We start from the raw sequence: 21,747 nt of genomic DNA, 5'->3' as shown, positions 1-21,747 counted from the left end.
TGTAATTTTGTCTTCATACTTCACATACTTTAATATATGAAAATTCTACTAAGACTAGTATTATAAATTGTAGATAACTTTTAATGAGCATGCTGATATTCTACATGGCTGTAAATAGTAACAGCAGTCAGCCATTTCTAAATCTGGCAGCTTGTTAAATGAGTTATTAAGAGACTTTCAGTTTTGCTTTAATGTTTTCTGCATATAAAAATATTGTTGGAAGTGAAAGACTTGTACAAATATTTGTGAATTAGAAGAAGAAGCACAGAGGAGGAACATTGAGGGAGGATGTGCTAAAGCTGCAGAATAAAATCTCAAAGTGCTGCATGTTGTTTTCTGATAATCATCCAACAGATACTTGACACCTCTTTAATTTGACCAGTGGTGTTTGGTTCTTTGCGACGTTGCTGACCAGAACACGCCAGCTTTAGCACAGAATGCTTGGTACAAGGTCAGGAGGGAATAAGGGAGCACATGAGCAGATAGCTGTGTGACGTAGATGAATGGGAAGGATAGGCCAAGTCCCATGGATCTTAAATTCCATTTCAAATGCATGATAATTTGGATTTTAGCAAATACAAGGGGTTCTGCCAAAAGCAGAGCTTATGAGGACTCATTTCTGTGTTCAGTGATCCACCCTGCTACCAGAACATTCTCCAGACTTTCTCATGTCTGCAAAATCCTCATGCTGCCCCAGTGTTCTTTCACCTCTTAGTTTGGGCAGGTGGAGGAGGGCAATGTGTGGGGCAGGATGTGGGCTGCCCAGCATGTCAGTTCTTGCATGCTGCTGTTCCTGGCTTTTGAAAAGTTACAATTGCCTTTTCTTTAGTAAGGTCATTATCTTGAGGCTGTTCTCTCCAAACAGCTGTCAGTTATCACAGGAATTGTAGAAATACATCTTTGGGATTTCTGCTTCTTTATCAGATTGATTTGAAATCCATCCAACAGTTTCAAAGTTGCTTAGTGAGGGAGAGGGGGAAGAGATGGGAAAAGCAGAACGAGTCATTGGCCTTATTTTGACCTGAAAAACCTGTAAAGAATCTCAACAGAAAAATCTTAAAACTTGGAGTTCATGTTAGGTACACAAATCATGTGCTGTTTCCAAGGCTCCCTGGCAGTGCTGTGCTCACAGGTTCTGCTGCAGCCTGTGAATCGTGGGTGCTCAGCACTCTTGAGAGTCAGATGATTTGGATACAGGTGGCGTAGGTAAATTTAGGTGCCCTGAATAAATGCCCTGTGACAGGCTATTTAAGGTGCCCTGTACACAGAGAAGGAGGGATTGTGTGTTTTGGGCTTTCCCTTTAGGGGTGGTTCACTGCTGCCTTGGCCAGGTTGGGCAGCGCTCTGTGCCTTTGGCTTGGACAGGGCTGAGGTTGGCAACCCCACAGTCAGCAAGCCAAGAGCTGGTGGCCTGGCTCTCCACAGCCTCAGCTCCAGGCAGCATCCTGCTGCAGCTGGTGGTCCAAATGGGAAATATGTCAATAAATTGACCAAGGGAAATAGATACAAACCCATCCTTCTCAGCCTATTTTTTTCCCCTCTAACTGCCTTTATCTTTGTATATTGTAGCTGTTGAGAAGCAGTGCATGCATTTGAATGACTTAGACTCCCGTACAATTTTGTTTTACTATCTCACCTTTATAAAAAAACATTTTGGGTTCTTCAAAAGACTTTTGCACTGTATCTGTTTTATCATTGCAGATAAATCTTTCTGGATTTCTCCCAAAAGCTCAGTCAGACACTTCTTTAACAAGCCTTTCAAGTTCAGAAAGGAGTTTCATTTTTATAAATAATCGTCCAGTTCTTCAGAAAGAAATCCTGAAGGTAACATCCTCTAGCTTTTAATTCAAGGAATAGAAATGTGATTTCTTTGAGGACAGAGACACCTAAGCAATCTACAACTTTTTCCACCCCCCATGCAACAGTTTAGAGTATTACAGGTGAAAATACTAGCATTTACAACAGAGAGCCCTTCCACAAGTCTGATACTGCTGGTGCTTCAGTTCTATTCCATTTGCTGCAGCCAGACCATAGAGCTGGAGGTTGTGTTTTTGGCTGTTTAACAAAGTTAATTTCAGATCCTCTATGCAAGGATAGTTGATCTACCAGGATATCTACCAGGATAGTTGATTCTTTGCATTAGCCTGTAGAAATCACCTGTGCAATTTCCCATAAGGGAACTTTATGTAGTTTCTTGTAAGAGAATTCTTCTGTGAAATAGTTTTGATTTTGTCCGCTTCAAGCTGTGGGCTTACCAAGCAAACACCTATGCTTTCCCTTTAAATTTGTGTATGCATTGGGTAGAAATGAAAGTGATAGTGCAGCAGCATTGGCTACAGCTAGGCATTGTGTAGGCAGAATTTGATACTCTTGGGTTTCTCTCACTACTGAACCTTGCAGCACTTCACTTGGAGCAGCCTATCTGTCCTAATCCTTGTCATCGCCAGGGAAGAAAATCATGCTCATGCCAAGGTGTTCCTGCAGGTTTTAAAGTGGACACAATGACAGTTTTCAATTGGCAGGCAAAGCTTTGTGTATGTAAACCCTGAACTTATCTTGGTGTGTAAATGCTGCATAAGGGTAATTCATCTCCATGCATCATTTGTTGTGCCTGGCTCTTCTGGGAGTTCAAAGCTTAGTTTGAATCCCATGACAGAGATGGTTCCTTATAAGAGCAGGGAAGCCTGGATTCAAGGTGGGATTCAGCACACAAAGTAAAAATACAGTGCCCTGCATGGAAAATAGGCTATATATCACATTTACCTCCATGCTGTGAAGGCATGGAAACCACCAGGAACTGCCCTTTTGGTGATTATTTTGGCATACATAAATATGAGGGCCTTTTAAGCATTTCTTTAACTTGAAAAAACGACAAAACCAGCAAACCAGTTATGCTTTTATAATGTCAGATTTTGTTTCTGTGCATTTGTGTCTATTTTATTGCCTTTACTGACATCTCTTTATTGCATCAATCTAGTTAATTCGACAATACTACAGTCAGGTGACACAAAAGGACTGCACTCGTTTATATCCTGTTTTCTTTTTGAGCATTTCTGTACCTGCCTCTGCTGTGGATGTGAATATAACACCTGATAAAACACAAGTTTTGCTGCATTATAAGGTAATTAAGGTTTGTTCTGTTTCTGAGTTGTCAGTCCTTATATAAGCATGATAAGGGCCTTGGGACTACCAGAATGTTCAAACATAAGCACTGTCACTGGGTTTTGGGTTTTTTTTAGTTACATGACAGCTTGCCTTTGTCAGAGCACTGTTTTGATCAAAAAGTGAACAGGCTAACTGGGGGATTCTTCAAAATTAGTTTCCCAGTTCATTTAAAAGGTTTTCCTGCTGTCAGATATCTGCATGTACCACTTTGGTTTCAGATGGCTTTACAGGGAGAGAAGCTAAGTGGAATTATGTTATGTGGCCCTGTATAGATTAGATGGTTAACTACATATTTAAACCACTGTTTAAACACCACCATTAAGGTGAGGGTGGGCAGGAGGGGAGTTTATTTCTCATCAAAGCACTTTTTTGTCATTGTGTGTGATATATTATTGATTGATCAATTAAGTGCCACAAAAATAAGAAAGGTTACATTGGTGGTTATTAATGTGCTTATTCAAAGTGAATATAGGTAGTCACACCAGTATGTTAATCCCCTTATTCATAAAAACCTTTTGTATTTGTCTGTGTTATTCTTGTAAATGTCCTGCCTGTTAAGGGTCACTTGTATGAAAATTAATACAGCATTTTTACATTTGATCTAGTTTTCCTTTGGCATTAGAAAAAGGTTTGGGGTTTCTTTTCTCTCTTTTCTTTTTGTTTTTCTTTTTTTTTTTTTTTAATTTATTCCTGGTTTTTATGGGTTTGGGTTTTTTATCTTGCTCATTTCCATCACTTGGTGCAAAGTTGAATTGGAAACATGGACCATGAAAGCACATCCACATAAAATTGGATGTTGCTGGTGCACCTGTTTTGGCTGTAAACTTCTAACTCCAAATAAGGTAGGAATAAATTTACATGATACTGGTTTAAGAAGTCAAAACCCTGTTATAAAGAAAGCATTTCATTTGCTCTGTGATATCAGAGTAGACTAATGAAGCAGGATGCCTATCACAAAATATCTGAAGCTGAAAGTGTCCAGTTCAGAATCTTTTGGGATGTGTGAACAACTGAAATGCAATGATCCGCCCAGATGTGTCTAAAGATTATTCCAAATAAGAGCACTTTGCATATTGTTCCATATTCTTTGTATCTGACAGTTACATTTTCAGGTGCACTTTTCTGTGTGTGTTTTCTTCTTTTTTTTTTTTTCCCCCCCAGGAATCTGTCTTACTTGCAGTTGAAAATGTGTTGAAATCACTGTATGGGCCACTACCTGCTGCAGTCCCTGGTGAAAGTAATAAAACAGATGTTACCTCAGAAGACATGTTTGTTCATAGAACAGACCAAACAGATGTGGCTGTTTGTGAAATGGGACCATCTGGAAATGATGAGCTACATGCTCATACTTCATTCCTTTCACTCAGCAGTGATATGCAAAACTGTCAAGCAGGAAAAAACGCAGAGATCTGCTTAAATCATCAGACATTTAGTGGTGATAATGTACACAGTTGCCTGGACAAAAGAGAGGCTTCTAAGAGTGATGCCTTTCCAGACAGTTCCTTAAATTTATTGTGTGAGGAAGAACAGAATGGACAGAATATGGCTGGTATTCAAAGTAATAGTGTTCCTGTGGACCCCGAGTCTAAAAAAGCCAATGAGCATGTTTTGAGTTCTGATAATACTGACAAAATAGATAAAAATGAGGAAGCCTTAGTCCCTAAGGACCTACCTGAAACCTCTGCTGATAGTTGGAGTATGGGAAATGCATTTAAAGACAGTCTGGGAGGCAAGCTGGAACCTGTTAAGATCTTAATTCCTGAAGCTGGAGGGACAACTAATAAGCAAAATGAATACACTGGTGAAAAAAGCAGTGAACCACAAAGCTCAAATCAAAGCATAAAGAAAAAAAATGTGATAAGTGAAAAATTTGGACGTGTGACAGCTTATGACTTAATTAATAGCAAAATAATTAAGAAACCAAAGTCTGCATTTGAATTTTTCACACATGAGTGTCGTCCAAAATTGATAGATGATAATCCAAAGACCAGCATGAATGACATCCTGCTGACAATTGAAGAGCAGTGGAAGAATTTGAATGAAGAGGAAAAACAGAAGTAAGTTCAGGCTGTGTCTTGCTTCTGAATCTGGAAGCTACCAAAGAGTAACTTGTAATGAATTAAAAGAATTGTAACGTTCCAGTTATTTATGAAAAAATAGATAATGAATTTTGACTTCTCAAGATCAGAATCAGTATTGTTTCACAGCAGAGTTGTTGTGTTTTGCTGTGTGCAGTTGTGCACTGCAGGTTGGAATTACTCCTTTTGCCACTGGGCTGTGCAGCAGTTGGATTAGGGACAGCAGTAGTTAGGGACAGTTCTGAACAGTTATTTAAGATAACAGGCAAGAAACTGACTGTTTGAATCCTACAAACTTCTAGGAGCAGCCTTTACAGTATCACTCCCAATGCAGTGTCCTTGAAAACCAGCATGGTGATGGATGAGGCACTGTTGAGTTCTCCAGAGGTTTTTCAAGTTTTATTACTATAAAGTGAGAATTCTTTTTTAGGAACTTTGATACTCAAACACTGGCTAAATTCCATTCCTCTAAATTTCATTTGTATCCCAACCAAGGCTGTCTCAGAATTGTATTTGCAAAACCCAGTCAAAGGACACAAGGAATTACTTTTTCCCCGAACCAGTTATTCTGTTGCTGGTTCAAAACAATTTTAATTGCTAAAAATCAATCTGTCTAAATTTAAATCGGTTTCAAACAAGATCAAGTCTCTTCGTGGATTACAATCTGAATAGCTAAATTCCATATTTTTCTAAAATTAATTGTTACTGAGTTTTTGAAATCCATCTGCAAGAAAAGGAAATATTTTAATAAGACATCTGCGTTGTTCTGAATGTTAGCTGTACCAGAGTTAATTGAAATCTTTTCACCTAGCTTCTTGTTTACATAATTTAATGTTTTCTGTGCAAGCAACATGCCATGGTCACAAACCCATACATATGAGAAAGTGTTTTGTCCATCTCTGCATAAGCAGAAATATTAATGTAATAGTAGAAATCTACTCCAATTATATTCGTGCTTTTAATGAAATGAAACAAAAGGTTCTGCCAGCTGTTTCAGAAAATTTTAATTTGCTCTGCTTTAGCTTTTGAGATTTCATGGTTGCTTTCCTGGTACAACTGTTATGTTAAAGAGTGTGCCTACAGATTAACTTTGCATTAGTTCAGGAAGGAGACCTCTCTAGCAATCAAGTTTTCCTTATATGTGGGATTGAATGCAATATATTGCACACGGTGTATATATATTTTCCTTATATGTAGAATTGAGTCCCATGGCTGTTGAGGGAAATGAAGAATTCACCACTAGTTGTATCTATAGGTACCAGCTTTGGTTTACCTTTTCACATTTATGGTCTTAAAATTGCCTCAGAGAATAGCAAATAGGAGAAGATACACAGACAACTTTTCCTGCAGAGCAGCAGTCCAGAAGGAGTTGAGGCAGAGAACATGAGTCTTGCCTCCAGGTACTCTGGATAAATTGGGCCACCTAGAGGTAACAACAAATGTAAATACATCGGGGCAGCCAAGTGCCACAGCTCTGCTTCATGCATCCTTGCTGGCACAACCCCACATTTCCTGGGCTCCAGTCCTTCACCCTTCTGTGATAAAGTCCTGCCTTGTGCAATGGGTGTGCATGGTTTCAGCATCTCTGTTTCTCTCTGTGGCCCCTCCATCGGGTCTCAATTAATTTAAATCCCTTTTGGGAGTAGTACAAGCACCAGATGTCTCGTAGTGACACAGGATGGCCTTTTCAAAACAAGCCAGCATTTATTTCACAACCGGAATGTCAAATGTTATGGTCTTTAGGTTATAATAGAGGAGGAAAGCTCCGTGCATGTCCATGCTGGCAGCATCACATATCCCCCTGCTTTGCAGAAGATTTCATTCCTTGCAGTCACTCGGCTCTTGCTTGATACAGCTTGAATGTGTTTCTGGCCTTCATGTTTCCTGCATATCAGGCTCAGGTAGGAGTGGGAAAAATCACTCCAAGTGCCATAATAGTGGCAGGAGTAGTTACCCTGGAGGTGTAGGAAAGGTTCAAAGTTACACACGCTGTCATGGGACTAACAAATCACCTTGTCAGCACTCTGCAGTAATTCTTCATGAGTAGATTTGTACCTTGGGAGAAATATTTTTTCAGGTAGCATGGTCTTTGCTGTCAGAGTTTGCAACAAATACTAAAATTCAGATTATTTGTCTTATAAGGGCTGAGAGACATACATTAAAAGGGGTTTCTTAGTATGCTTATTATTTTGTTTGGGTTTACATTGCAAGGGGGAAAGAATATATCATTGGTCTATTTTTCTAGTTAAACCAAAGCTGCCTTTGAAACTAGACTTCGTTCTACTCTTCCACTCTCTGCTTACATCCACTTTTGGAAATTTTCATGTCTTTAGGTTTTGTAGTGTCAGAAAAAGATCCTGAATTTGCAGTCTTAATCCACAAAGCAGAGGAACACTGTTCTTGTAGCACTTGTTGATTATATGTTCCTCTGTGGAAGGATTTTCAGAAAGGCAAAGGTGTTCCCTCATAGTTTGTAAATCTGCAGTTTTTCTTTGGTTCTGGGCAAATCGCTGATATTGATGTTTATGAATTTGGAAGGTGCTCACAATTAAAGTTTGTAAGACTAGAATTTTTCTGGTGGTAGCCTAAACTGACAGGCAAGTTGGACTTTGTTTGGAAGTGCTTTCATTTTGGATTATCAGTGATCACTGAAGGCTCAATTCTCCTACACTTAAATATTTTTCTGCATTACAGTTAGGTCTGTTCAAAACAAAGTATTTATTGATTTGGTCAAAGCTGTAAATGAATTTGGGATTAAAAAAAATTCTGTTCAAGTGATTTCATCCATTCATTTTAAAAGGAGCAGATGTTTTTTATCTTAATGTTTGCTCCATATTTTCTAGGACGTGATTTATTGCAAGAAACTATTTAAGCTGACTTTTTTAGTTAACTAAATATTGGTACCATATGTGAATGCTAGCACATCATAATTAATTGCAAATGGTGACCCCTTTGTTGACCTTAATTTTCCAGCGTGCATACACATAATTGAATCAAACTGTTCCAGCAAGTAGCAATAAATAAATATGACCAGCTAAAATGCTTATTTCCAATACTAACATATGATAGTACTACTTTTTTTTGGTTTTGTTTTAATTGAAGATTAGACTGGTTTTAATTACCTTCTAGAATTCAGAATATCACATAAGGGCAAAAAGAGGGAGTTCAGCAAATCACAACCCTTGCTTTCAGAAAAGTAAAATTCATAAGCAGTAGTCAAGCATAAACCTGGGACCTATAAAAGTTTAGGTATCTCACTGACATTTATAAACTCATTAAGAATCCATTCATGTTGTAGAGGTTTAGTATGTAGTAATGTTTTAACCATTTAGACAGCATTTAGGAGTAGTTTTTTATTGACTGCTTTTGAAAAATCTGTAAGATTGATTATTACTTACAGATTTCTGTGATAATCATAGATATCCTCTATTCTTACACTTCATATTGCTAATTTTAGGCCATTTGAAATCAAATACGCTTTTAAGTAAGTAAGACCTGGGGCTTGGAAAATTATTACAGCTCCAAAGTCCTGCTGGCTCCATGGCCTCCCCTGCAAGGCTGTAGAGCTCTAGAAGCTTAAACTACTTTGTGACTTGAGCTGGATGTGCCTGTGACAAGAAACTCCTTCAAAAACTCTGTATTTGATTGCAAATTAAATAAGGGACTGAGTTGAAAAGAACCTTGCTGTAGATCTTTAGATGATGCACTCTATTCCTTACAGTAATAGTTCCTCCCACTTGCAGTAATTGAGGCTGTCTTGCTGAGTAGTTGCTGGCTGTCTTGATGAAGGAAAATCTCCAGCTTTTGTTCAAGATGTGATGTAATAGAGGCCCTGTGACCATCTTCATTGCAGTGGGCAGGATGTTGATATGGGTACTTGAATGGACCATGGATGGGGTTCTTGGTTACCTTTCCTTCTGCTTTAGTGTGGTAGGGGTTGGGGTCTGGAGCTTTTTAGCTGCTGATGCTACCAGTTTGTTTTCTCCTTTAAGTTATGAAATAAAAGCCACTAAGGATCAGGAACGGTACAACAGAGAGGTCAAGAAAGCCAATGCACAGCCAATGCACCGACCATCAAAGGAGGCAGAAAAACACAAAGCCAAGCTGAAGAGTTCTGCATCTGACCAACAGAAGCTTGACAAGATATTTCATAACCAGATTGAAAAGAAGGGGAAGCTGGAACAGCCTGTGAAAACTGTGACAGTGCCTTTTTCACTGAGTTCCTGTAGACGTCACCTTCAGAGACAGGAGAGAAATGTTTCAGATGAACATGAGCTTTTCCTCATCCGTCGTCAGAGTTTTCCTGATGTCTGGATCCTTGCTACTGAAAAAAATGTCAAGTTGCTGAATCCATATAGACTGGAAGAGGCCTTGCTATGTAAGAGATTATTGGTGAACCATAAGCTTCCAGTAGAGAAACTGGACACTCCAATTGTGTTAACAGACAGGTATAGTAATATTGTGCAAAAATGTGTATGTTACTTGAAACATCAGTTGATAATTATTTACAGTAAACTCTGGCAAGGCCCTGTTTGCTAATGCTGTGCTTACTTGTACACTCACTTATCTATTAAAACAGAGTTTTGTTTTTTATACTTTGATCTTGAAGTACTGAGCACACTTGGTCTTATTCTAGTTGAAATAAGTATGATCTTTGACCAGTTTCAAAGATCATACTTATTTCAACTAAAAATAAAGACCAAGTGCAGCAAATTCAGATTTCCTCCCCCGGAAGAAAATTAAATGCTCCACATTTTTACAACTTCACTTTAGCTGATTTTCCTCAAAGAACTAGGAAATGGCTGATAGAATTATTATTACTCTATGCCTAAGCTCAGTCCCTTCACTAAGATAAGTGAATAGTTCTCATTTTGTTTCTTTAAACAATTGCTATTCCAAAATACTTCATCAAATCTTGATGACTCCTTATCACTTGATACCTTTTTCTGTGGTTTTTGCACACTTGTAATTTTCACATTAGGGATGTTGGTTTTTAACACTTTGGGGATTTTTTTTCCAGTCTTATTGGTGGATCTCAGTATATGGCTGCTCTTCATAAAATGCAGAGGAATTACCTGAGTTTCCGTGGATCAGGTTATTTGTCAGATCCAAGGCTTGCAGCAAATGGATTCCAGATAAAAGTGATAGAAGGTATGATGTTTTTAAAATTTGTTAGTTGCACTGGAGCTTGCTTCCTATGATTTAATGATTTAAATTATTGTTAATGTGGATCATGTTATTCTGCATCACCTTGTCTTTTAAAGCACTATCACTGTGCTTTCCTTAACATCGAGATTTTATTTCTTGGCAAAGAATGTAGTCTTCCACACAGAACATTGAGTAATGGAAACTGATGACTGAAGAGAAAACTTTAATAGTATTTCAAAGAATTCCCTGAAATGCATGTTTTCCTTAGTTCTTTCTTCTTTTTTCAAAATGCTCAATGCCCATATCCTCAATTGCCATTCTAATATAATTTAGATTAAACTGACAGAAATTCCTGAGCCCAGGCACCTTCTGCAAGTATGTGCTTTAGCTGACTCCTGTACTGCTGAGCATTGAGGAGGTCCAGTAAGGAGCTGGATCCTGGTTAATCTACTTTTCTACTAAAATTGTAACCCAGAGCCCAAAGGGGTCAGCAAAGAGATGGTCAAAGGATCACCACACCTTTTCTCAGAGTTTGATCTGGATATATTTTGAAGGTGTGTACTTTTCAATACCTCTCTGTTGATCACAGAAAAATGCATTTCATAGAAGATTTTTCTAGTTTATCAAGAGAACTCAAAGGTCTTTACATCTTTCTGAAGAATGTTTTCTAGGGATCTGTTGGAAGCACAGGGGTGACCCCATGGAGTTTCTGCAGATCACAAATTCTATAGCAGAATTCCAAGAAAAGCAAGCTTCCTTGAGGGTAGCACCTAGCTGACAGCTCAGGGAAAAGATTGGCCATCAGAGCTGTTAGAAATGCTATAGCTTCATGTGTTACAGATCCCCTCATATGTACAGTGATGACAGATGTACTGTAACATATGGGATCTTTTAAGGGTAGGTACAAAAAAGGGATGTAGACCAACTCCTTCACTCAGAGGCTGGCTCTTGTGAAGAACAGAGCCAAAGCTGTTTTCCTTACTAGATCATGCACAGCAAAAACAGGGAAACTTCTTTCTGACTGACTACATCTCTACATAAATACCAACACCTTAGTAGAAGAGGTGTTGATGTTATTCTTGATAATAATCATGGAGTGAATGATTAGGGAAATAAAGCATGTACTGTAAGAGGCTGCTCTTACATGGTTATTCAGACAAGCAAATCAAAAGCAGAGGAGGTCTATGATAAGTCTTCAGGCAAATAAGGGAGAGAGGGATTGTGGCTTAGCACTTCTGCTCACCAACTTTTTTTTTTTTTTTTACCTCCTGATATTTTAAGTTTGCTCGAAATCTAATTAATGTAAACTAGACGTGAATAAATTAAATGTGAAAATTTGAAGACAAATAATTTTTTATCCTGGGTGAAGAGTTTAATTTCTAATTTATTTCTAAGCAACAACAGAAAGTTGTTGACCAATCTTGACACTGTACATGTGTCATGGTTAAACCACAGCCAGCAGCTCAACCCCATACAGCCATTCATTCAGTCCCCTCTCAGCGGGATGGGGGAGAGAACTGGAAGGGTAAAAGTGAGAAAACTTGTGGGTTGAGATGTAAAGACCATTTAACAGGTAAAGCAAAAGTTGTGTACAGAAATGAAACAGAAAAAGGAATTGATTCACTGCTTCCCATGGGCAGGCAGGTGTTCACCTGTCTCCAGAAAAGCTGGGCTCCATCCCATGGAATGGTCATTTGGGAGAACAGACATCATCGCAGCACTCCACTTCCTTCTCCTTCCCCGAGCTCTGTGAGCTTGGTGCCACATGGTCTGGAATGTCCCTTTGGTCAGCTGGGGTCAGCTGCCCAGCTGTGTCCCCTCCCAGCTCCTTGTGCACCCCCAGCCTCCTCACTGGTGGGGTGGGGTGAGGAGCAGAAAGGGCCTTGCTGCTGTGTAAGCCCTGCTCAGCTGTGACAAAAACATCCCTGTCTTACCAGCACTGTTTCCTGCACAAATCCAAAACAGCCCATACTAGCTGCTGTGAACAAAAGTGGCTGTCTTGGCCAAAACCTAATGGCAAACTGTTTTTAAGACAGCTTGCTTAGTTTAAGAGCAGCATTGTAATGCTATTATAACAAAGGATTTGACACAGTAACTGGGACATAGTCTTCCCATCCTGTGTTTCTAAGATGTAAATGAAAGTAAATGAAACCTCAAGGAAACTGTTCTCACTTGGTTTACAGTAAGTGAAAATGCTTTGTATGCACTGTGGAGGTTGATGAATCATAGGAATAGCCCAGTAAAGAATGGGAATCTAATTCAGTTCTTTGTCCCATTTTTCTATTTTAACTACTTGACTGAAAACTTAATGAGTCTTGTCAGTCATGTTTATAAGCTTCTGCTGATGACATTATAGCAGTTACAGCCTTTTTTATTAAAAGAGCATGCCACTGTAGATGAAGGTAGAAATACCAGTAAACAAATGGAATTTCTTTCTTCTTCCCAGCTTTTTTTTGACTGACCCAAGGATTTCTTCTTAATCTTTTTCTCTTTTTTCTTAAACTGAAATACGCTATCTTCTACAAATACTTATTAGAGTTGATTTTTAGACACACCAGTGTTAATTTTTAACATTCCTAATGTGTCGTCCTCTGGGAATTTCACTAAGAGGTTTAAGGTTATTTAATTCATAGATTCTTGTATAATCTTTACAGAAGGGGACTTGCATATCAGGAGTGATTTGTGCCACTTAGACCTGAGTATTCTGTGGGATCTCTTGGCTCTGAAAGAACCAGTTTGTTTCATAAAACATCTTTCACAATCCTTATTAGAAGCATTACCTTTTTCACTGTCTGTATTCACTGTCTGTTTTTGTGGGGTTTTTGAAATTCAGACACATCCTGAGAGAGAGGCATTCTGATGTTTGTGAACTAGAATTTCCTTCAGAAAAGTTATGTTTCTTCAGGATATATTGTCAGTTTTTTGGGCCATACTTTGTATGGTGGATGATGCTCGCTGTGGAGAGGTCCTAGAATGGAAATGTGCCATTAACCCGTGGTAACTGGAGAGTTTCTCCTTAGCAGCATCCATAGGAGCACACCAAAATCCCATTCTCTGTGCACACAACCTTTGTAACTAATTCTTTCCTATCTTTTTGGGTTAATTGGATCAGTCCTTGTATTTGCTGTTTCTCAGCTGAACTGAACTATCAGCTCTTTCTCTCTGCCAGGGTCTGATGCAGCATATTCAGAAGTCTGTGTTTTCCTCTGGGACTTTAGCCCTGATATGATCATAATAGATACTCCTTTCTAACTGCTGATTGATTTCTCATTCATAGACACTTACTATGGCTTCCTTTTTCATCCTGAGTGAAGAGGGTTTTTTTCTGTAGTAGAATGTTTGCTTTTTCTGCCAGAGAGATCCTCTTACGTCACAAGCAGATTTGTTAAATGATTGATTGATTGATTGATTGATTGATTTCTTAAGATTTGAATTTCAGTGTGCAAGTGGTATTTCTAGCAATTTCTTTTTGCAAAATAACAAGCCTTTTTGTTGATCCATGCAAATAAGTCTGTGATGCCATCATAGATCTAAGATATCTCCCAAAACAAGAGCAAAGGAAATTTAGCTGCTCCAATTTGACATTCAGATGTTTTAGTCATAGAAGAGGCTTTCCTTGACCCATGGTGGTTTCTTAAGAGGACTGTCAGTCTAATAGGTTGCACTGATTTTTTGTTTAAATCTCTACAGATATTCTTCTACCAAAGAGAAGGACCCAGAGTATTGCTGCTCATTACCATATATTAAGTCTACTCATAATACCCAGCTGCTAACTTGGAACATTGGACCTCTTCCTTTGGTACTGTGCACCCCACTAGGACAGTTTCCTAGATAACTATTGATGCCTTAAGTTTTAGCTTTCATATTTTTCACATTCTGTACTGCCTTAGTGTGGAACTTTGAACTTCATATAAAGTGTTAGCAACTTCTCCTCACAGTTCAGTCAGACAAAACAATCCTTTTCCAGCCTGAGAACCAAGAACACCATTGCAGATTCAGGCCAACAATGGCAAATTGAAGAGAGCAATCTGGGAGGATGGGACTTCTTAACCTGAAGCTGTAATTGGACAATTAGCCCAAATATTTAAATGGGCCAAAACTTAAATAAGTGTGAAAACTTGTGACTCGGGGTCCATCTCAGGTAGAGCCACAGCCAGCCTCTTGTACTGCCCAAGGTGTATCCTTTGAAGGTCTTTTAATAAATTCCTACTTTATTCCTTTAAATCTGTCTAGCCTCTGTTCCAGGTAGCCTCTCTAGGCATCCCCAAAACGGTTCAAATTTAAATATAGGACCATAGGTTTATTCCTTATTTCCTTGTGGTGTTGGGGTGTTATACAGAACTGACTGCTTATTTATTTAAAAAAACCCTGAGCAGCTGCCTTAATCTGGAAGGTGACCAGTAAATCCTGTGTTGCATTAGGTTTTCATCTCAACTGATCTTTTTAGAAAAGGCTTCTTTGTGGTTCAGAATGTTAGCTTCTGGTAACTTGTGGCACAGAGGGGCTTTTTATGAAGATTTTCATTCTTACGGTTTCTTACTTGAAAAAGAACCCACCCAGAAAGTATTAATTTTTCCTTACTTGGATGACATGTTAGGGGCAGTGTCTTTCATAGGATAAAAAAAGACTCATTCATTAATCTTGCATTAATCTTGGGATTAATACTCAGAAACTGAATCTTATTTCCTTGCACTGCTTGGAATTTATAGAAATACAACTCTGTTCTTTAATGGCCAATACCTTTTAGCTAGTGGGGTGGTTCTGAGCTTTATTTACTTTCATAATTTACCAGGAATCTTTCTCACAGGCCTTGCTCTGAACTCCATGGCACCATGTGGCACTAGATACACTATTCCTAATAGGAATTAGCTGTTTACTTCCTGAAAAGAACTCAGTTCCACGTGGAGTTTTGTTCCTGTTCTGCCATTTTGGTGAAAAAGCTCCTTAAACGTCTTTATTTTCACAAATGCACCTTTGGCTGTTAATTTTTGCAAGAGTGTGGGAGTTGGAGATCTTGCTTGCCTATTGTTTCATTTGAGGATAAGTCTGCCTTTTGAATGTGTTCTTGCTAGAAGACAGAAAGGTAAGTACCTTTACTCTCTTCAGAGACTAAATGACTGCAGCCAGAATTGTTCCAAGTATCCTAGATTTTGGAAGTCCCCCATCTGCTTCATCTTTTTGGTAGGCTAAGATCTTAGTATTGTCTCCCTGTTACTCTTAATATTAACTGCTCATCAGTCTGAGGAGTTTCCTACTAGATTTTTCTCTGGATAGCTCATAGTGAAAAACATGTTGTGAAATAGCCAAGAAAACACTTCTTGCTGTCAGTGTGTCAGTTAGGCAAAATCAATGGTTTCTTTGTGGAATGTGCCAGTTGTTGTAATTTGCAAAGCTGTGACGCTGAGCTCCAGTCTGTCTTCCACTGCCCTCCCACCCCCTCATGTTCTGGCCTTACTGAGGCTTCAAGTGATGCTACCTTTGGGAGAGCAGTCTGTTTGCTTTTACTTAATAAAGCAAATTACTTAATACTCAGTGTTCTGGGACCTGCCAGGCATTTGTTTGCTCACAGTGACCCCTACGTGCAGGGAACAGTTCAAGAAGTAAGATGGATTACTTTCTGTCCGGTTCTTCTTAAGATGTGTTTATTAAATGTGCCTTCACTGCACATCTGTCTGTTTGCCTTTGGGAAGGGCCTACAGAGAGATGGGAATTCTTGGCTGGAGAAGAACTGAGACCAAGGAACACACACCTTAGCTGGTATTGTATCAATGCTGGGTCTTTGGCCATGCTCCAAGGCAGGCTTTTAGGGTAGAATTGTCTGCCTCATGCAGTCAACATGAATATGTCCAAAGAATGTGCTTATAAGGCCTCAAAGAGCAGTAACAGGTAAATAACCCATTGTTCTTGGTGATATGAACTGCCTCAGCTCTTGTAACCCACCAGTGGAAAACCATGCTGCAATTCGATTTCAGTTTGATTTTGACCATAGACTGGGAGATAGACAGTGTTAGAGTGTCACCTAATCTAGGGGGCAGCTGGAAGGGAGCAGTTTTTCCTGGCCATCAAGAAGGAATTATCCAAAAATGATTGTAAATGCTTTGTTTGGAAGGAGAAAGGGAAAATTTGTAACAATGAGAAAACCGAATTTTTACTCATTTGAAAGCTAGTTTATTTGTTCATGGAAACACTTTCCTTGGAAGTTGCAAAGTATTTCAGAGAAACTACTATGGCAACTGTTTGAGAACTGCTGTTTGAATACTCAAAAATCCTAATATATATTCTGTTAAAAATTTACAAGTACACTGAGGCTTGGACATCTGCTTGAATCATCAAGTATTGCCAATGTCAGAGTTCCTGCAGAGGCTTGCAGATAAATACTTGTTAATCAGCATGCAATGGGGCTACTTTGCAGTTTAAAGAATGTTAGCAGAAAAGGAGAGTGGCACACAAACAGAAATACCAAAGAGATAAATCTCCCTTAGCCAGGGTTTGTATTGTTTGTTCTTATGTTAAACTCTTTCAAGCCCACTTTGACTTTCAGATGAAAGAGAAAATGGTGAAGCCAAATCTGGCTGTCAGAATTTGCAGATGGAACAATGGCTATTGGTGAAGCTGAAGAGTATAGGAGGAAATGTTTTGCAAATTCAGAGCCTCACTGTCATAAAATTTTAAAAGGAAGTACAGGAAATACAGGTTTTTAAGCTGAATGTCTAAATACCTGAAACTTAAAAAAAATTGTGTCCTGTCTTTGGTAGCAAATAGAGGGGTAATTATTAAGAGGTTTTCAAATAGACTAAGTTATAATTTTAGAGAGAAAGCAGCATAATCAAATGGTCTGGAATAGTTCCTCAAATCTAATCTGTAATCAAATCAAAAATAGGACAAAAATTAAGAGAAAATAGCTGAAGGAGATTTTAAAAAGAGACTTTATCTTTTCCTCCTGTCCTTTACTGACAGGCTTGCTCATGGAGAAATATTAGCAGAGTACATCATCTTTTTTCACCTTTGTATCTGGCAAACTTTCATATAATTTAACATTTTGCCTTAAGCTGAATCTGAACACAGGTTTACAGTATTATATAAAAATATGTCTCTGCTTGCTGTCTGTGATTCAGGAAAGGCAGCTTGAAAAAGAGAAGGAAGACAATGCTGGGTGAAAAATGAAATAAAGTTTCAGATGTAAAGCAGTGTTTATTACATAGTTGGAAGAAGGCTATGTGATTTTTGGGGCGAGGGGGGATGAGGGGCTGTTCTCTATATCAGATTCCCACTCATCAAAGTATCTCATGCCATGAAGCTTAAAGAGGCCCAAGAGCATTATTTGTCCTTTTTTGGGAAAAGTTTTCACCTGCACAGTTATCCTGTTCATCTTATTTAATGACTGACAGGTAGTGCCTGGACATGGATAACTGACCTTGATTCTACCAGCTCATGAAAGTACATCTTGCTGACTAATGATGCATATATATATTTTCTCTCACATCTGAAATGCTTCATGTTTTTGTTTGGATTAGGAACAGGAATTATGCCTTGTGAGAGTTTGTTAGTTTAATCCCCCTTAGAGCAATCTATTTGTCTCCAGCTCTTTTGACTTTGCAAAAAACCATTTATGACTTGAGCTGAAGGTAATTTATCCTACCTGGAGCCATGACACGAGAGTGGATTTATTTTCATTAGTAATTCAGTTTTTCTCTGTCTGTGTCAAATTTTGTACTTGTTAGGCTTGTAGGGGAGGAAAAGCAAAGGTAGCAGTGCAGGTTGGGCTGAGGTTTCTCAGATGCACACAAGATGAATGAGAGGATAGTCTGAATGAGAATATGTGAGCCACCAGAGAACCTGCTTCTAACTGGCAGTGGAAAAAAGTTGCTATACCAGAACAACTTCAATCACTTTTCTTTCCTGAAAGGTTAATAAGGAGGGAAATCATATAGACCTCAGTGCTTGAATAGATACTCTCTTAGAAAGGCTGTTTAATTTCTTATTCATCATTCCTACTCAGAGTGTTACCTGCTCCAGCAGTGATGCCACATGAATGATAATACAAAATCAGTCACAGAACCTCTAGTTTTATGGGTTTGAGTTTTTCCTCAGATGTGGTAGGAGAAAAAACTGCTTTTTATTTCAGTAGAATCCAAATTTGTTATGATAACATTTGAACTCTACAGATGTTTAAACCACTTATATAGGAAATAGTGCCAACACTGTTTTAATTTTTTTCAAACTAAGTGGTGTTTTATTGCTAGCTTCAATTTTAATTTTATGTATGTTTAATTAAAGTCACAGAAGCTTTAATTAAAGCTGTGCTCAATACTAGGAATGCTGCAAATGTTTTAAGCATTAAATGGTGCCAACTAGGATTTGGATTAATGTAAGCTGAGACATTCGTGATGTGAATAAACACACATCATCATAATGAAACATTGTGCAAATAAATGCTTTTCATTCCAAGGGAGGAACAAAAATGTTTCCTAATTGTATTGGACTAAAGTACTAAATTACTTTGCATCAGTTTAATTTTCTGTGAATTGCTATAGAATAGAAATCAAAGCAGTGCATGAATTACTGTTTTGTTTTTGTATTTTCAGGTGTTTCGGCTACAGAAAGTCATCTGGAAATAGAAGGGATGGCAAATTGTCTGCCATATTATGGAATTTCTGATTTGAAAGAAATTCTGAATGCAGTAGTTAACAGAAATGCAAAGGAAGTATATGAATGTAGGCCTCTCAAAGTGATAAATTACTTGGAGGTGAGACAGAAGCTTTCTTTCAGTATCAGCCAGCTAAACTTGAAATAATTCCTGAAACAGCTTGAAAATCTTTCTTCAGCTTTGTATTTTAATTAATTTCATTGTGTTCTAAACAGAAGTTACTCTTGAAAAAGAGTATCATATTCTCTCTGAGTTGTGTATTCCTTACCAAAATATTTCCATCAGATGCAACGCATGCCAGAAGGTGATTTTCACAAAGTGTTTCCTCTGTAAGGACTTTTCAGACTGGAAAGGCATTTCTCCATGTTAGGATACAAAACTGCCACAGAATGGCAGTGACTCATGTTAATATTTTCTGTACAAATAAAATAAATTGTCCATCCAGAGACAATAATGGCATGAAGTTTGAGAGACAACTAATAGATGTGGAACTAATTAAAGCTGGAGTAACCAACAGCAGTGGTAATCACTTCCTGTCTAGCTGTTTCACTAATGCTCTTCCATTCCAATTCTCTTCAAAAAGGTTACCAAAATATATGTAAAGTCTCTTCTTGGGCATTTATAACATGCCTTCCTGAATTGGGTTACTTCAAACTGGGACCTAGGCACATACTTACACAGGGTATGTGTTTTATCTTTTAAGCATTATTACACAAATCTTTCCCTATCTTTTGGAGGTAGTAAGCTGCTTTTGCAGCAAGTGATTCTGTTAGGTACTACTGAACCACTCTCATGCACTCAGGAAAGAAGCTTAAAGAAGGGATAAGTTCGGTGTTGAGACAGGAATGGTTTGTAAAAAAACCCAGACAACTGTGAAAACTGCTCTTCAGAAATAAGCACTGAATTTTTTGACCATTCTGGGAGGTTAAACACTGGAAATGCCATTCACTGTCATGTTCAGCATCACTACTTTAATCATTCATTTCATGTTTGAGCAGGCAGCATGTCTGCAGCTTTTGTTGTCAGTTGATAGATGGAGAAGAAAGCATAGGGTAATGGTTAAAGCAGCAGCCTTCCAGGGTTAAAACAGTCCACAGTGATCTTTTTCCCACTTGGAGGAGTGGGAGAAATCTCAGAAAAAGAAAATGAGATGATTTAGATTAAATCATTATGAATGGTGCTCAGGTTTGTACAGTATGAAGGGAGGTTGTGTGCCACATATATTTCTGTCCAGGTAACATGACTTAAGTACAGAAAAGAAGGCAGTGGCAGGAAAGCCCATCTTGGAGGAGGAAACAAAACTTCTTTTTGAAGTTCTAAAGTTTGTGGTGTGATTGTGAACTGGTAAACATGTATATCTGATGCTGGTGACAACAGGAAATCAGAAAGACAAAGCATCTTGCAAAAGTAGGCTAAAAGAGTGTAAACATAACCAGGGGGCTGAATGTGCATGCCTCCATTGTAGAAATGTCATGAACTGACCAATAAGAAATGTTTAAAGTTATATTTAGATTTCTGAGATTTGGAATATTTAGCAGTAGGAAAGGATGACCTTTAAACAGTGAGTTTTTAATTCCTGCTTTCTGGTAGCCACAGGCTGATGTGCTAAAAAGTGGTACTTTTAAACTATTGGGGTTTTGGTTTTGTTTTTCCTTTCCACAGGGAGAAGCAGTACGTTTAGCTCGGCAGCTGCCCTTACATTTGTCAAAAGAAGATGTGCAAAACACAATTTACAGGATGAAGCAACAGCTTGGAAAGGAAAATAAAGGCTGCGTTCATGGTCGTCCTTTTTTTCATCACTTAACAGATATTCCAGAAGTTGACAAGCACAACTCCATGGAAATTGTTCAGTAAATGGAACATTTTGTTTGGGGTCATACTTCTCTTGCTTAATTTCGATCACTACTCTGTAATTTCAGTATGTTTTGTGCAAAGGTTTTGTTTAATGACTTTTCATTGTTACACGTTCACCTCCTAAAGACTTTATTTAAATAAAAATTCTATTTGAAAGCAGAAAAAATACTGTAGAAAAACAACTCGCCACTATTTTTTTAAAAAGAATTTATTAAAGAAATGTTCTCAACTGGTTTCCTCCTCTTATTGCTGCAGGTTTAAGAAATACCAGTATGTCAGAATTTTTTAGATGTGAAGTGGTTAGAAGTTGCTTTCAACAGAGCATGGCAAAGTTTATTATACTAAGGACATCAGCTGTTAATATTCAGAGGAATGCCAGATAGCTGTAAGTATTTGAATATGGCATTGCCATATGCAGTTATTATAGTTAGTTATGCCATGTGCAGTTATTATGGTGGTGTATTTCCATTTGGAAAGTCTTAGCTCATGTAAATGAGTATTGACAGTCCTAGTGTCTAGTCTCCAAAAATTCTACACTTACAGAAGTATGGTTCTCAGAAGTACAGTACAAAAGTTTAAAAACTTCAGATCAACAAAAGCTGCCAGTTCCACGAAAGCAGAATGGGTGTGAGTCACAGGAGCAGAGGTTAGCACTGCAATCAGGTGCCCATGGATGTTTATTGGTGCAGTGCTATACCAAACTGTTTGGGGGTGGGAAACATAAACTGTCCTCCCTCAGGGAGAATGTGGCATAACTAGGGCACAGTCTGCTATATAGAGAGCTACTGATTTTGGTAAACTGGTTCATTCTCTTCCTACCAGAACACAATGTTTACTCCTCTATTTCAAGTAGTG

At 38.3% G+C, this 21,747-nt stretch overlaps 1 protein-coding gene across 2 annotated transcripts in view; it reads left to right on the top strand.

Annotated features, from left to right (window-relative positions):
- The window catches only part of PMS1 (PMS1 homolog 1, mismatch repair system component), a 43,851-nt gene extending 22,730 nt beyond the window's left edge, over positions 1 to 21,121 (top strand). For both annotated transcript variants that reach the window (XM_059853446.1, XM_059853445.1), the window contains exons 7-13: positions 1,702 to 1,824; positions 2,978 to 3,121; positions 4,327 to 5,222; positions 9,236 to 9,691; positions 10,264 to 10,394; positions 18,977 to 19,137; positions 20,701 to 21,121. In XM_059853446.1, the coding sequence (XP_059709429.1) occupies positions 1,702 to 1,824; positions 2,978 to 3,121; positions 4,327 to 5,222; positions 9,236 to 9,691; positions 10,264 to 10,394; positions 18,977 to 19,137; positions 20,701 to 20,892 (2,103 nt within the window). In that variant the 3' untranslated portion in view covers positions 20,893 to 21,121. The remainder of the gene's footprint in view (positions 1 to 1,701; positions 1,825 to 2,977; positions 3,122 to 4,326; positions 5,223 to 9,235; positions 9,692 to 10,263; positions 10,395 to 18,976; positions 19,138 to 20,700) is intronic.
- Positions 21,122 to 21,747: the final 626 nt, after the last annotated feature.

The sequence above is a fragment of the Haemorhous mexicanus genome, chromosome 8 (assembly GCF_027477595.1).
Source record: "Haemorhous mexicanus isolate bHaeMex1 chromosome 8, bHaeMex1.pri, whole genome shotgun sequence".
NCBI classification, from domain to species: Eukaryota; Metazoa; Chordata; class Aves; order Passeriformes; family Fringillidae; genus Haemorhous; species Haemorhous mexicanus.
The sequence above is the reverse complement of the archived record's forward strand: the minus strand, read 5'-3'. Positions and strand labels throughout refer to the sequence as shown.